At 43.9% G+C, this 15,000-nt stretch overlaps 1 protein-coding gene and 1 pseudogene across 1 annotated transcript in view; both read right to left on the reverse strand.

Annotated features, from left to right (window-relative positions):
- Window positions 1-923, reverse strand: part of LOC121844263 (cdc42-interacting protein 4 homolog) — a gene marked incomplete at its 3' end in the record, with an annotated part of 35,394 nt that extends 34,471 nt beyond the window's left edge. Inside the window, 1 exon segment of the mRNA XM_042314176.1 lies at window positions 642-923. Within this exon segment, the coding sequence (XP_042170110.1) occupies window positions 642-665 (24 nt within the window).
- A 4,381-nt stretch (window positions 924-5,304) lies between these two features.
- LOC112240371 overlaps window positions 5,305-15,000 on the reverse strand; it is a 10,737-nt pseudogene continuing 1,041 nt past the window's right edge.

Below are 15,000 nucleotides of genomic sequence, written 5' to 3' on the forward strand. Positions count from 1 at the left end.
CCTATTTAATGGCCTGTGGCTATGAACTGTACAAGTTGTCCTTTTGATTCAGATCTAGGATCAACGTACACTACCATCACTCCACGAGTTGGATCATCTCAAAACTGACCTTAGACCAGTGTCTAACTCCATTCTAGTACTCCCCTGGTGAGATCAGACTGCCCATAACCCCCTGACAATATGGTTCAATATGGTTCACCTGAGTTGGTTCAATAACAGTTCACACCTCGTCACCGCACGCACAAAACACGAGTAATTCAATAGTATCTCTACAAACCAACTAAATGTTATGATAACATCAATGACTTGCTCATACGTTGAATATAATCATATGGGTTGTAACTAGTTTATATGCGGATGCTGGACAACAACAAAAAAATGTATCTATTACAGAAGCCCAGTTAGCTAAGTCGCCTTTAAGAGGTCAAGGTATGCAACATTGCGAAATAACAGCCGCCCTCAAGCTACAAGCTAATTTAGTCTACTTGCCGTGAGTTGTCATCAACTTTGTTAGAGTTAACAGTTGAAAACAATGTCAAAGGCATGTATTATTTTTGAGACAGCAAAAACAATCACCTTCTCCAGGGAATTTGCTGTTATTGTGTAGCTAAGGTTACTGTAGCTAGTGCATATGTCCTTACCCAAAGATCCGTCCCCCAATCCATGTTTTCAAAGTTCCCACCTACAGAAAAAAGGAGGCTTTCTATCAATCTTTAGTTCCCAAACTCTTGGAGGATCCACAAACTTTTGTCTAGAGAGGGGAGATGTCGGATGAAATGTCGGGAAGTTGACGCCTCAATCATCCGTTCGTTCAAGGGAAAGAAAAATATTTTCGCCCGGTCGTCTTGAAACTAGTTTTGGTCGCAAGACAAGAGAGGGTGGGAGGGTTGGTCACCAGTCTTTCCAGATTTCATGTCGCGAATGTTTCGCTTGGTCTTAAAGGAGCCGAGGTTCATTCTTTGAAGTGTCAAGGTTTATACCCAAAATGGGAAACACATTTATACATTTTATTGTTACATCTTAAATGTTGCTTATTTACCTTTGTGTAACGTACTACTTTTGCCTAACCAATCTAGGAAATCTGAGTGAGTAGTAGGCTGTAAAATTATTTATTTTGATGTTAGCTACATGCATTTATTCATTACTACAACCATTACAATAATAAGCAACTAATCTACCATTACTGTTAAAATCAATACCACGACCACGAACCTATGATTACGATAAAAACGATAACCATTCCTGTTATGAGAATCTCAAGAGGACTAAACCATTTGCGCGTTGGCCAGAGAACTTGGTCGGTACTAGCTACCAGTCATAAACCCCGATTATTTCTACAATTCCTCTTCCTTAAATGTGATTTTAAAACTAACCTTAACCACACTACTGACCTTATACAAACAGTTGTTTTCATGAATTTGTAATGATATAACCCATTTGACTTTGTGGCTGTGTTAAATAGTGGAAACCGAGGAGGTCAACATCAGTAGGTGTGCTGCGGCCCCGCCCTCTCCCGTTTTACCTGTTTTCCAGACAGGTTCTACAGCACACCGGTTTACGGCTCAAGTCTGACAGGAAGTGGTTGTTTCTGGTATTACATGCCCCAGTTTATCACTGCAACTGACGCCCACACATATCCCTCAATAGTTCATAAGAATTATCTTCATGTTATTCTTATTCTTTCTTTATTACAGTATTATTTCCCTACATAGAAAACTAAAGCAGTAATGTGCACGTTTTATTTACAATCTAATATAACATTTCATATTGCAGTTTTATGGAAAGTCTCTCTTTTTTTATCATTTTTTTTTACCTTTATTTTAACTAGGCAAGTCAGTTAAGAACAAATTCCTATTTTCAATGATGGCCTAGGAACAGTGGGTTAACTGGCCTAGGAACAGTGGGTTAACTGGTCTAGGAACAGTGGGTTAACTGGTCTAGGAACAGTGGGTTAACTGGTCAGGAACAGTGGGTTAACTGGCCTAGGAACAGTGGGTTAACTGGCCTAGGAACAGTGGGTTAACTGGCCTAGGAACAGTGGGTTAACTGGCCTAGGAACAGTGGGTTAACTGGCCTAGGAACAGTGGGTTAACTGGTCTAGGAACAGTGGGTTAACTGGCCTAGGAACAGTGGGTTAACTGGTCTAGGAACAGTGGGTTAACTGGCCTAGGAACAGTGGGTTAACTGGCCTAGGAACAGTGGGTTAACTGGTCTAGGAACAGTGGGTTAACTGGCCTAGGAACAGTGGGTTAACTGGTCTAGGAACAGTGGGTTAACTGGTCTAGGAACAGTGGGTTAACTGGCCTAGGAACAGTGGGTTAACTGGCCTAGGAACAGTGGGTTAACTGGCCTAGGAACAGTGGGTTAACTGGCCTAGGAACAGTGGGTTAACTGGCCTAGGAACAGTGGGTTAACTGGTCTAGGAACAGTGGGTTAACTGGACTAGGAACAGTGGGTTAACTGGCCTAGGAACAGTGGGTTAACTGGTCTAGGAACAGTGGGTTAACTGGCCTAGGAACAGTGGGTTAACTGGTCTAGGAACAGTGGGTTAACTGGCCTAGGAACAGTGGGTTAACTGGTCTAGGAACAGTGGGTTAACTGGCCTAGGAACAGTGGGTTAACTGGTCTAGGAACAGTGGGTTAACTGGCCTAGGAACAGTGGGTTAACTGGTCTAGGAACAGTGGGTTAACTGGCCTAGGAACAGTGGGTTAACTGGTCTAGGAACAGTGGGTTAACTGGCCTAGGAACAGTGGGTTAACTGGCCTAGGAACAGTGGGTTAACTGGCCTAGGAACAGTGGGTTAACTGGTCTAGGAACAGTGGGTTAACTGGCCTAGGAACAGTGGGTTAACTGGTCTAGGAACAGTGGGTTAACTGGCCTAGGAACAGTGGGTTAACTGGTCTAGGAACAGTGGGTTAACTGGCCTAGGAACAGTGGGTTAACTGGCCTAGGAACAGTGGGTTAACTGGCCTAGGAACAGTGGGTTAACTGGCCTAGGAACAGTGGGTTAACTGGCCTAGGAACAGTGGGTTAACTGGCCTAGGAACAGTGGGTTAACTGGCCTAGGAACAGTGGGTTAACTGGCCTAGGAACAGTGGGTTAACTGGCCTAGGAACAGTGGGTTAACTGGTCTAGGAACAGTGGGTTAACTGGCCTAGGAACAGTGGGTTAACTGGCCTAGGAACAGTGGGTTAACTGCCTGTTCAGGGGCAGAACGACAGATTTTGTACCTTGTCAGCTCGGGGATTTGAACTTGCAACCTTTTGGTTACCAGTCCAATGCTCTAACCACTAGGCTACCCTGCCGAAATGTACATCAAAAAAAGATAAATCCTATCTGAGTCAGAAAAAGATATTCATATAATAGGTAAGATATACAACAACCTTGCCGAGGGCCTATCCAACTGACAATCTCTGAGAAAAAAATATAAACTATTGGAACCAAGACTTAAAAATAACTAACGAAATTACAGTTAATAAAACAATATCATATAAATATGATGGATATGATGATGATGAATATGATGGTGATGGTGAATATGATGATGATGAATATGATGATGATGATGATGAATATGATGATGATGATGATGAATATGATGGTGATGATGATGATGGTTGGTGATGGTGATGATGATGGTGATGATGACGCCTATGACGATGATGATGATGGTGATGATTATGAATATGATGATGGTGATGATTATGGTGATGATGACGACTATGACGATGGTGATGATGATGATGATGGTGATGATGACGACGACTATGACGATGATGATGGTGATGATGATGATGATGATGATGATGAATATGAATATGATTATGAATATGATGGTGATGATGATGATAATAAAAATGATGATGAATATGATGATGATGATGGTGATGATGATGATTATGAATATGATGGTAATGAGGAATATGATGATGGTGATGATTATGGTGATGATGATAATGGTGATGATGATGATGATTATGAATATGCATTTGATGATGAATATGATGGTGATGATGATGATGATGATGATAAATATGACGATGATGAATATGATGAATATGATGATGAATATGACGATGATGAATATGATGATGACGATGATGATGAAAGTGCATCAGCGATGTCGTACTCCCTGTTCACCCACGACTGCGTGGCCATGCATGCCTCCAACTCAATCATCAAGTTTGCGGACAACACTACAGTGGTAGGCTTGATTACCAACAACGACGAGATGGCCTACAGGGAGGAGGTGAGGGCCCTCGGAGTGTGGTGTCGGGAAAATAACCTCACACTCAATAACCTCACCTCACGCACAACGCATCACCGGGGGCAAACTACCTGCCCTCCAGGACACCTACACCACCCGATGTCACAGGAAGGCCATAAAGATCATCAAGGACAACAACCACCCGAGCCACTGCCTGTTCAGCCGAGGTAAGTACAGGCGCATCAAAGTAGGGACCGAGAGACTGAAAAACAGCTTCCATCTCAAGGCCATCAGACTGTTAAACAGCCACCACTAACATTGAGTGGCTACTGCCAACATACTGACTCAACTCCAGCTCACTTCAGTAATGGAAATTAATGGAAATTGATGGAAAAAATGTATCACTAGCCACTTTAAACAATGCCACTTAATATGTTTACATACCCTACATTACTCATCTCATATGTATATACTGTACTCTATATCATCTACTTTAAACTATGCCACTTTTATGTTTACACACCCTACATTACTCATCTCATATGTATATACTGTACTCGATACCATCTACTGTATCTTGCCTATGCCGTTCTGTACCATCACTCATTCATATATCTTTATGTACATATTCTTTATCCCTTTACACTTGTGTGTATAAGGTAGAAGTTGTGGAATTGTTAGTTAGATTACATGTTAGATATTACTGCATGGTCGGAACTAGAAGCACAAGCATTTTGCTACACTCGCATTAACATCTGCTAACCATGTGTGTGACAAATAACATTGGATTTGATTTGATTATGATGATGAATATGATGATGATGATGATGATGAATATGATGATGATGATGACGATGATGACTATGATGATGATGATGAATATGATGATGATGATGATGAATATGATGATGATAAATATGATGATGAATATGATGATGAATATGAGGTTGATGAAGATGATAGATGCACACAACCATTTTGCAATGAAAACTCTAAGATCATGTTACAACCTTGACTTTGACACATTCAGCCATCCAATCTGACTGATTATAATAAATAAATACATGCAGTAAATAAAAAGACAGAATGCAGTGAATTTGTCTTTGAAATGCTTTAATTATTATATGAGTCAAGTAACAGTGGAATCAAGAGACAGAGAGCCCATTGTGCTGCTATAACATGAAACGTTACTTTAACATCCAAGATGATAACAATAGTGGTGATATAGTGACCATATAAGAGACAGAGAGCCCATTGTGCTGCTATAACATGAAACACTACTTTAACATCCAAGATGATAATTATAGTGATAATGTAGTGGCCATATTGTTCTCTAGGTGTTAGTGTCTGTCTGGCTAGCTCTGGTGCCCCCTCCTCCACATTGTATTTGTGGAGTCATTTAGAGAGGGTGACATTAGGTCAGGACTGAGAGAGTCAGGTATGTTACTCCTGCTCCTGAACAGCCACAGCATCAGAGACAGCCCTGATCTTAAAGGAAATGCTTTTCAGAGAGTAGTCTACCCCTTTCCAGTGCTGCCAATAAAACTTCATATTAGCTAAAGAAGTTCCCTGATGTGGTGCGTACAGGGAGTTAGGGTTAGCATGCGTACAGGCACCGTACCAGAATCCACCCATGTTGCGCCTGGCACAGTTGTCACCCCAGGTATCTTGGTCTTTGTCGTAGGTGCTGAACTTCATGCCGTTGCTATATGACATGGAGTCCCCTGAGAATCAACCAACAGACAAGAGTATAGTAGCCTGGTAATGTGGAAGACCAAATAAAATGAAACAGTTATGCTATTCATATACTATCTACTCTATCTTAGTCTATGTATTACTCATCTCATATTCATATTCAAGGTATTGGAGTGGCCATCAGAAAGCCCTGTTCTCAATCCTATAGATTATTTGTGGGTAGAACTGAAAAAGCGTGTGCGAGCAAGGAGGCCTACAAACCTGACTCAGTTACACCAGCTCTGTTAAGAGGAATGGGCCAAAATTCACCCAACGTATTGTGGGAAGCTTGTGGAAGTCTACCAAAAACGTTTGACCCAAGTTGAAACCATTTAAAGGCAAAGCTACCAAATACTAATTTAGTGTACGTAAACTTCTGACTCACTGGGAATTTGATGAAAGAAATTACAAGCTGAAATAAATCTTTCTCTCTACTATTATTCTGACATTTAACATTCTTAAAATAAAGGGGTGATCCTAACTGACCTAAGACAGGAAATGTTTATTTGTCAGAAATGGTGAAAACTGCATTTAAATGTTTTTGGCTAAGGTGTACGTAAAACCGCCGACTTCAACTGTATATCATGTTTTGTTGAGCTTAAAAAAATACACAGGTGTGCCAATTTGCATGCTTCTATTCCAAATGAAACAAGATGTTATTTTTTGGGAGCTTATTGACTGGACTAAAGGGCCATCCACACCAAGGACGATAATTATAATGGTAAATAAAACAAAAATCGTTCTGAGTCAAGTGAACAGAGGTTTCACACGACAAAAAAAACTACAAAAAATGTGGAGAATGATTTTATTTAACCTTTATTTAACTAGGCAAGTCAGTTAAGAATACATTCTTATTTTCAATGAGGGCCTAGGAACAGTGCCATGTTCAGGGGCAGAACAACAGATTTGTACCTTGTCAGCTCGGGGGGTTTGAACTTGCAACCTTCTGGTTACTAGTTCAATGCTCTAACCACTAGGCTACCCTGATAAGGAGCTATATCGTTTGGATAATTTTCAGAGTGTTTTTATGTCCCTCCGATGATAAAACACTGACAATCAGTCAAAAATGTGTTCTATTGAATTGTTCTTGGTTTTAGGTGCGCAAGGCTGCTCGCATAGGAGAGAAGGCAGAGCGCATGGTTAGTTTGCCTGGACAACTGGGAATGTGTGAGCATATTGGTGGCCACAATAATTATAGGGGGAATTGGGAGAATGTTGATCCATGACAATCAGTGCATGAGAAGGCCATATCAAAAGGCCCAAATCAAATCAAATCAAATTGTAATTTGTCACGTACACGTGTTTAGCGGATGTTATTGCGAGTGTAGCGAAATGCTTGTACTTCTAGTTCCGACAGTGCAGCAATATCTAATAAGTAAAATCTAACATTTTCACAACAAATACCGAATACACACAAATCTAAGTTAAGGAATTGAATTAAGAATATGTAAATATAAGGACAAGCAACGTCAGAGCGGCATAGACTGAGATACAATAGATAGTATAGAATACAGTATATACATATGAGATGAGCCCTATCTGTTCACGCCGATACGGTCACGCCCTTATCTGTTTCACCTGTGTTTGTCTCCACCCACCTCCAGGTGTTGCCCATCCTCCCCATTATCCCCTGTGTATTTATACCTGTGTTCTCTGTTTGTCTGTTGCCAGTTAGTCTTGTTTGTCAAGTCCACCAGCGTTTTCCAGTCTCTTTTCTCGCCCTCCTTGTTTTGACCCTTGCCTGTCCTGACTCCGAGGCCGCCAGCCCCTGACCCTTGCTTGTCCTGACTCCGAGGCCGCCAGCCTACCACTCTGCCTGCCCCTGACCCTGCCTGCTGACCTGTACCTTTGCCCCCCTCTGGATTAGTGACCTCTGTCTACCCTGACTATGAGCCTGCCTGCCGTCCGGTACCGTTGCCCCCATCATTTACCTCACTTTGTCCTCAGACTCTGTCCAGGTCTCATGTGGAGATTCTGCAATTCCGTCCACAACCATGTTGTTCCACCTTGATTGTCCCTCGAGACAATCCCCGGTCCCAGACAGAATGGCTAACCGCGTCATGGGCTGCGTTCAAGAAAACCTCGCTAGCTTGATATGCAGCTAGCTAGCAGCTAGGCTAGCTGTGATGACAAATAGCTCTTCAGACCCTTCCTTGGTTGGCAGGGCCACTGGAAAGAGACAAGCAGTCCCAGCAACTGATGCGTTGCGGGATCTAAACTAAGAAGCTAGGTAGCTACCAAAAACTTACCAATACACTTTCAAACTACAAACTTTCCAAACAAACAAAACCAAGATGTTCCGAGTTCAACAGGAAGCAATGTTTTGGGAAGATCCTCAAAAGGTTCTACAGCTTCACTATTGAGATCATGGTTGCATCACTGCCTGGTATGTCAGAGGAAGGCCCTAAAAACTGTCAAAGACTCCAGCCACCCTAGACTGTTCTCTCTACTAATGCACGGCAAGCGGTACTGGAGCGCCGAGTCTATGTCCAAGAGGCTTCTAAACAGCTTCAACCCCAAGCCATAAAACTCCCGAACAGCTAATCAAATGGCTACCCCGATTATCTGCATTGCTCCGCCCTTTCATGACGCTGCTACTCTCTGTTATTATCTATGCATAGTGACTTTAATAACTCTACCTACATGTACATATTACCTCAATTTAAAACTGCTCTTAAACGCTAGTAAAACCAAATGCATGCTTTACAGCCATTCGCTGCCCACACCAGCCCGCCTGACTAGCTACTCTGGACGGTTCTGACTTAGAATATGTGGACAACTACAAATACCTAGGTGTCTGGTTAGACTGTAAACTCTCCTTCCAGACTCATATTAAACATCTCCAATCCAAAATTGAATCTAGAATCGCCTTCCTATTTCACAACAAAGCCTCCTTCACTCACACCGCCAAACATACCCTCGTAAAACTGACTATCCTACCAATCCTCGACTTCGGCGATGTCATTTATAAAATAGCTTCCAATACTCTACTCAGCAAACTGGATGCAGTCTATCACAGTGCCATCCGTTTTGTCACTAAAGCCCCTTATACCACCCACCACTGCAACTTGTATGCTCTAGTCGGCTGGCCCTCGCTACATATTCATCGCCAGACCCACTGGCTCCAGGTCATCTATAAGTCTATGCTAGGTAAAGCTCCGCCTCATCGGAGCTTTAGCAGGTATATTTCACTGGTCATTCCCAAAGCCAACACCCCTTTGGCCGCCTTTCCTTCCAGTTCTCTGCTGGAACAAATTGCAAAAATCGTTGAACCTTGAGACTTATATTTCCCTCACTAACCTCAAACATCAGCTATCTGAGCAGCTTACCGATCACTGCAGCTGTACATAGTCCATCTGTAAATAGCCCATCCAATCTACCTACCTCATCCCCATATTGTTTTTATTTACTTTTCTGCTCTTTTGCACCCCAGTATTTCTACTTGCACATCATCATCTGCTCATCTATCACTCCAAGTTGTAATTACTTTGCTACTATGGCCTATTTATTGCCTTACCTCCTCATGCCATTTGCACACACTGTTTCTAGACTTTTTTTTCTATTGTGTTATTGACTGTACGCTTGTTTATTCCATGTGTAACTGTGTTGTTGTTTGTGTCACACTGCTTTGCTCTATCTTGGCCAGGTCGCAGTTGTAAATGAGAACTTGTTCTCCACTAGCTTACCTGGTTAAATTAAGGTGAAATAAAAAATAGAAAATAAAATGACCTCAACTAACCGGTGCCCCCGCACATTGACTCTGTACCGGTACCCCTGTATATAGTCTCGCTATTGTTATTTTACTGCATATTTTTAAAACTGCATTCTTGGTTAGGGGCTTGTAAGTAAGTATTTCACTGTAAGGTCTACTACGCCTGTTGTATTCGGCGCATGTGACTAACACAATTTGATTTCATTTGACACTTGATTTGATTTGATTTGTGGGGCCCTTTAGGAACGAAACACTATCGTGGAGAAATTACAAGATTATTTTATAATACTGTTACTGCATGAAATGGTTGTTTTATGAAAAAAAATAGGGTTCTTAGAACTATATTTTGTCTGAACTGAGAGGAGCTTCTGAGATGGAACTCCAGCTACTGATTGATGATGGTCTTGTCCTCTCTCTCTCTGAGCCGCATTCCATAGAATGACTTGATGTTTGTGTGCCGGGAGGTACCAGGATAGAGATGGCTCCGGTATGGATGATGATGTTAGGAACTTTGTTTTGGGGACCATGTTTTCTACACAATGAGAACAGTCTTTACAGCAGATACTGTCTACTGTCTTATTAATTTATTTCACCTTGTGACCCATTCCACACATCTGTTATTTGTAACGTAGACTAAGAGGGTGTATCTTTGCTATAAAAGATCTTTGTATCCTTTGTGTCGGGGCTCTCAACGAATCACCTACAGGTTGGGACGTCGACCAGCCATCGTTATCGCAGAGCACTCAATCGATTCACTTCATTTGCGTGTGTTGTATTGACCTGCTCCCTTATTAATATGTGAATAAAGATTTAAAGTATAACTCTGACTTATGTGATAAGTTTGTCTCTCCTCCTTTGATGATACAGAAACAAATCACCACAACACACACATAAGGGAAGAGTTATAATGTGACACCATAGGTGATGATGATGTTAAACCTGATGAAGAAGAATAACTCACCTGCCCCTCCGTCTACATAACTGCCCAGTCTCAGTGTGTATCCGTAGTTCTCAGGATCAATGGAGAAGGATGTGTATTTAGCAAAAACTTTCCCTCCCTCAAAGTCCTCCATGTCCACTCTCAGCTCATTCTTCTTCCTCATCGTCAGGAGGAAGATGTTATCCAGACCTGACAAGAACAGAAAGCATAAAGGTCCTGTCATATTTCAGCCCTTTCCTTACATCCTATCCCCATTTGTCTAGCTCCTAGCCCCTTCCTCTAGCTCCTAGCCCCTTTCTCTATCTCATAGCCCCTTCCCCTAGTTTATAACCTCTTCCCCTAGCTCGTAGCCCCTTTCTTTATCTTCTTGCGCATTCCTCTAGCTCCCAGCCACTTCCCATAGCTCCTAGCCCCTTCCTCTAGCTCCCAGCCACTTCCCATAGCTCCTAGCCCCTTCCTCTAGCTCCTAGCTCCTTCCCATAGCTCATAGCTTCTTCCTCTAGCCCCTAGCCCCTTCCCATAGCTCCTAGCCCCTTCCTCTAGCTCCTAGCTCCTTCCCATATAGCTCATAGCTTCTTCCTCTAGCTCCTAGCCCCTTCCCATAGCTCCTAGCCCCTTCCTCTAGCTCCTAGCCCCTTCCCATAGCTCCTAGCTCCTTCCTCTAGCTCCTAGCCCCTTCCCAAAGCTCATAGCTTCTTCCTCTAGCCCCTAGCCCCTTCCTCTAGCTCATAGCCCCTTCGTTAGCTCCTAGCCCATTCCTCTAGCTCCTATCCCTTTCCCATAGCTCCTAGCCCTTCCTCTAGCTCCTAGCCCCTTCCCATAGCTCCTAGCTCCTTCCTCTAGCTCCTAGCCCCTTCCCAAAGCTCATAGCTTCTTCCTCTAGCCCCTAGCCCCTTCCTCTAGCTCATAGCCCCTACCTTTAGCTCCTAGCCCCTTCCTCTAGCTCATAGCCCCTTCCTTAGCTCCTAGCCCATTCCTCTAGCTCCTATCCCTTTCCCATAGCTCCTAGCCCCTTCCTTTAGCTCCGAGCCCCTTCCTCTAGCTCATAGCCCCTTCCCATAGCTCCTAGCCTCTTCATCTAGCTCCTAGCCCCTTTCTCTAGCTCATAGCCCCTTCCCCTAGTTTCTAACCTCTTCCCCTAGCTCGTAGCCCCTTCCTTTATCTCCTTGCCCATTCCTCTAGCTCCTAGCCCCTTCCTCTAGCTTGTAGCCCCTTCCTCTAGGTCATAGCACCTTCCCATAGCTCCTAGCCTCTTCCTCTAGCTCATAGCCCCTTCCCCTAGTTCCTAGCCTCTTCCCCTAGCTCATAGCCCCTTCCTTTATCTCCTTGCCCATTCATCTAGCTCCTAGCCCCATCCCATAGCTCCTAGCCTCTTCCTCTAGCTCCTAGCCCCTTCCTCTAGCTAATAGCCCCTTCCATAGCTCCTAGTCCCTTTCCATAGCTCATAGCTCCTTCCTCTAGATTCTAGCCCCTTCCTCTAGCTCATAGCCCCTTCCCATAGCTCCTAGCCTCTTCCTCTATCTCGTAGCCCCTTCCTCTAGCTCCTAGCCCCTTCCTCTAGCTCATAGCCCCTTCCCATAGCCCATAGCCTCTTCCTCTAGCTCCTAGCCCCTTTCTCTAGCTCATAGCCCCTTCCCCTAGCTCATAGCCCCTCCCCCTAGTTCCTAGCCTCTTCCTCTAGCTTGTAGATCCTTCCTCTTGCTCATAGCCCCTTCCTCTAGCTCCTAGCCCATTCTTCTAGCTCATAGCCCTTTCCCATAGCTCCTAGCCTCTTCCTCTAACTCCTAGCCCCTTTCTCTAGCTCATAGCCCCTTCCCCTAGTTCCTAGCTCTTACCCTAGCTCGTAGCCCCTTCTTCTAGCTCCTAGCCACATTCCTTTAGCTCATAGCCCCTTCCATAGCTCATAGCCACTTCCTCTAGCTCCTAGCCCCTTCCTCTAGCTCATAGCCCCTTCCTCTAGCTCCTAGCCCCTTCCTCTAGCTCCTAGCCCATTCTTCTAGCTCATAGCCCTTTCCCATAGCTCCTAGCCTCTTCCTCTAGCTCCAAGCCCCTTCCTCTAGCTCATAGCCCCTTCCATAGCTCCTAGCCCCTTCCCAAAGCTCCTAGCCCCTTCCTCTAGCTCCTAGCCCCTTCCCATAGCTCCTAGCCTCTTCCTCTAGCTCCTAACCCCTTCCTCTAGCTCATAGCCCCTTCCATAGCTCCTAGCCCCTTCCCATAGCTCCTAGCTCCTTCCTCTAGCTCATAGCCCCTTCCTCTAGCTCATAGCCCCTTCCCCTAGCTCCTAGCCTCTTCCTCTATCTCGTAGCCCCTTCCCATAGTTCCTAGCCTCTTCCTCTAGCTCATAGCCCCTTCCCATAGTTCCTAGCCTCTTCCCCTAGCTCGTAGCCCCTTACCGTAGCTCCTAGCCCCATTCCTTTAGCTCATAGCCCCTTACATAGCTCATAGCCCCTTCCTCTAGCTCATAACCCCTTCCATAGTTCCTAGCCCCTTCCCATAGCTCCTAGCTCCTTCCCCTAGCTCGTAGCCCCTTACCGTAGCTCCTAGCCCCATTCCTTTAGCTCATAGCCCCTTACATAGCTCATAGCCCCTTCCTCTAGCTCCTAGCCCCTTCCTCTAGCTCATAACCCCTTCCATAGCTCATAGCCCCTTCCTCTAGCTCCTAGCCCAATTCCTTTAGCTCATAGCCCCTTCCATAGCTCATAGCCCCTTCCTCTAGCTCATAGCCCCTTCCATAGCTCCTAGCCCCATTCCTTTAGTTCATAGGCCCTTCCTCTAGCTCATATCCCCATTCCTTTAGCTCATAGCCCCTTCCTCTAGCTCATAGCCCCTTCCTCTAGCTCATAGCCCCTTCCTCTAGCTCATAGCCCCTTCCTCTAGCTCATAGCCCCTTCCTCTAGCTCATAGCCCCTTCCTCTAGCTCATAGCCCCTTCCTCTAGCTCATAGCCCCTTCCTCTAGCTCATAGCCCCTTCCTCTAGCTCATAGCCCTTTCCCCTTGGAAGGAGGACTCACCCAGCCAGTATTCTCCAGCCACGTTCCCAAAGCCAGATTTGTAGTTTTCCCAGGGTCTGAAGAAGTTCTCTGTTCCATCCATTCTCCTCTGGAACACCTGAGAGAGAGAGAGAGAGAGAGAGAGAGAGAGAGAGAGAGAGAGAGAGAGAGGAGAGAGAGAGAGAGAGAGAGAGAGAGAGAAGCAGAGAAGGACAGGGAGAGGGAGTTAGGGACAGAGGTGATAAAGATAAGGGAAACATAGAGACACATATTTCCCTCAAAAACAAACAAACATTACACAGATCCACAAAGAATTCTAAAACAAATCCAATTTTGCTAAACTCTCATATCTACTGGGTGAAATACCACAATGTGCCATCACAGCAGCAAGATGTGTGACCTGTTGCCACAAGAAAAGGGCAACCAGTGAAAAACAAACACCATTGTAAATACAACCCATATTTATGTTGATTTATTTTCCCTTTTGAACTTTAACTATTTGCACATAATTATAACACTGTATATAGACATAATATGACATTTTAAACATCTTTATTATTTTGGAACTTTTGTAAGTGTAAGGTTTACTGTACATTTTTTGTTTATTTCACTTTTGTTTGTTATCTACTTCACTTGCTTTGGCAATGTAAACATATGTTTCCATGACAACAAAGCCCTTAAATTGAAAATGTAATTGATAAGTGAAGTGAGAGCGACGGAGAGAAAGACAAGGAGGGAGACAGAGATAATAATAATAATATTATCATACATTTTGCACAACAAACACATCATAAACATCTCAGATGATCTACAAAGGTCTCTACTCACAGTCCACCTCCCTCCCTCCGTGTTCATGTCACAGTAGACATGTAAGGGGTGGTGGGACCCCAGGGTAGATGGTGTACACCCCACTGGGTTTGGTGTTGTCATATTGATAGAGTTCATCACAGTCTAGAGGGAGGTAGAACTGAGAGAGGACGGCTACAGGAGCCAGCAGAGACAGGAGCAAAAAGACCTGGGATACAGAGACAGGGAAATCATGCACACAACGTTCACACAACATTCAAACAACATAAAAAAAACATTAATCAACATTTACTTTACTCTTCAATGCTATCAGTGCAGTACATGCAGCAAAACAACCCAGAGTAGAGATACATACACACATAACCTCACATAACATTCAGACAACATTAGATCCACACATAACCTCACATAACATTCAGATAACTTTAGATCCACACATAACATTCAGACAACATTAGATCCACACATAACATTCAGACAACATTAGATCCACACATAACCTCACATAACATTCAGACAACATTAGAGCCACACATAACCTCACATAACATTCAGACAACATTAGAGCCACACATAACCTCACATAACATTCAGACAACATTAGAGCCA

This window comes from Oncorhynchus tshawytscha, unplaced genomic scaffold, assembly GCF_018296145.1.
Source record: "Oncorhynchus tshawytscha isolate Ot180627B unplaced genomic scaffold, Otsh_v2.0 Un_contig_7595_pilon_pilon, whole genome shotgun sequence".
Lineage (NCBI taxonomy): Eukaryota > Metazoa > Chordata > Actinopteri > Salmoniformes > Salmonidae > Oncorhynchus > Oncorhynchus tshawytscha.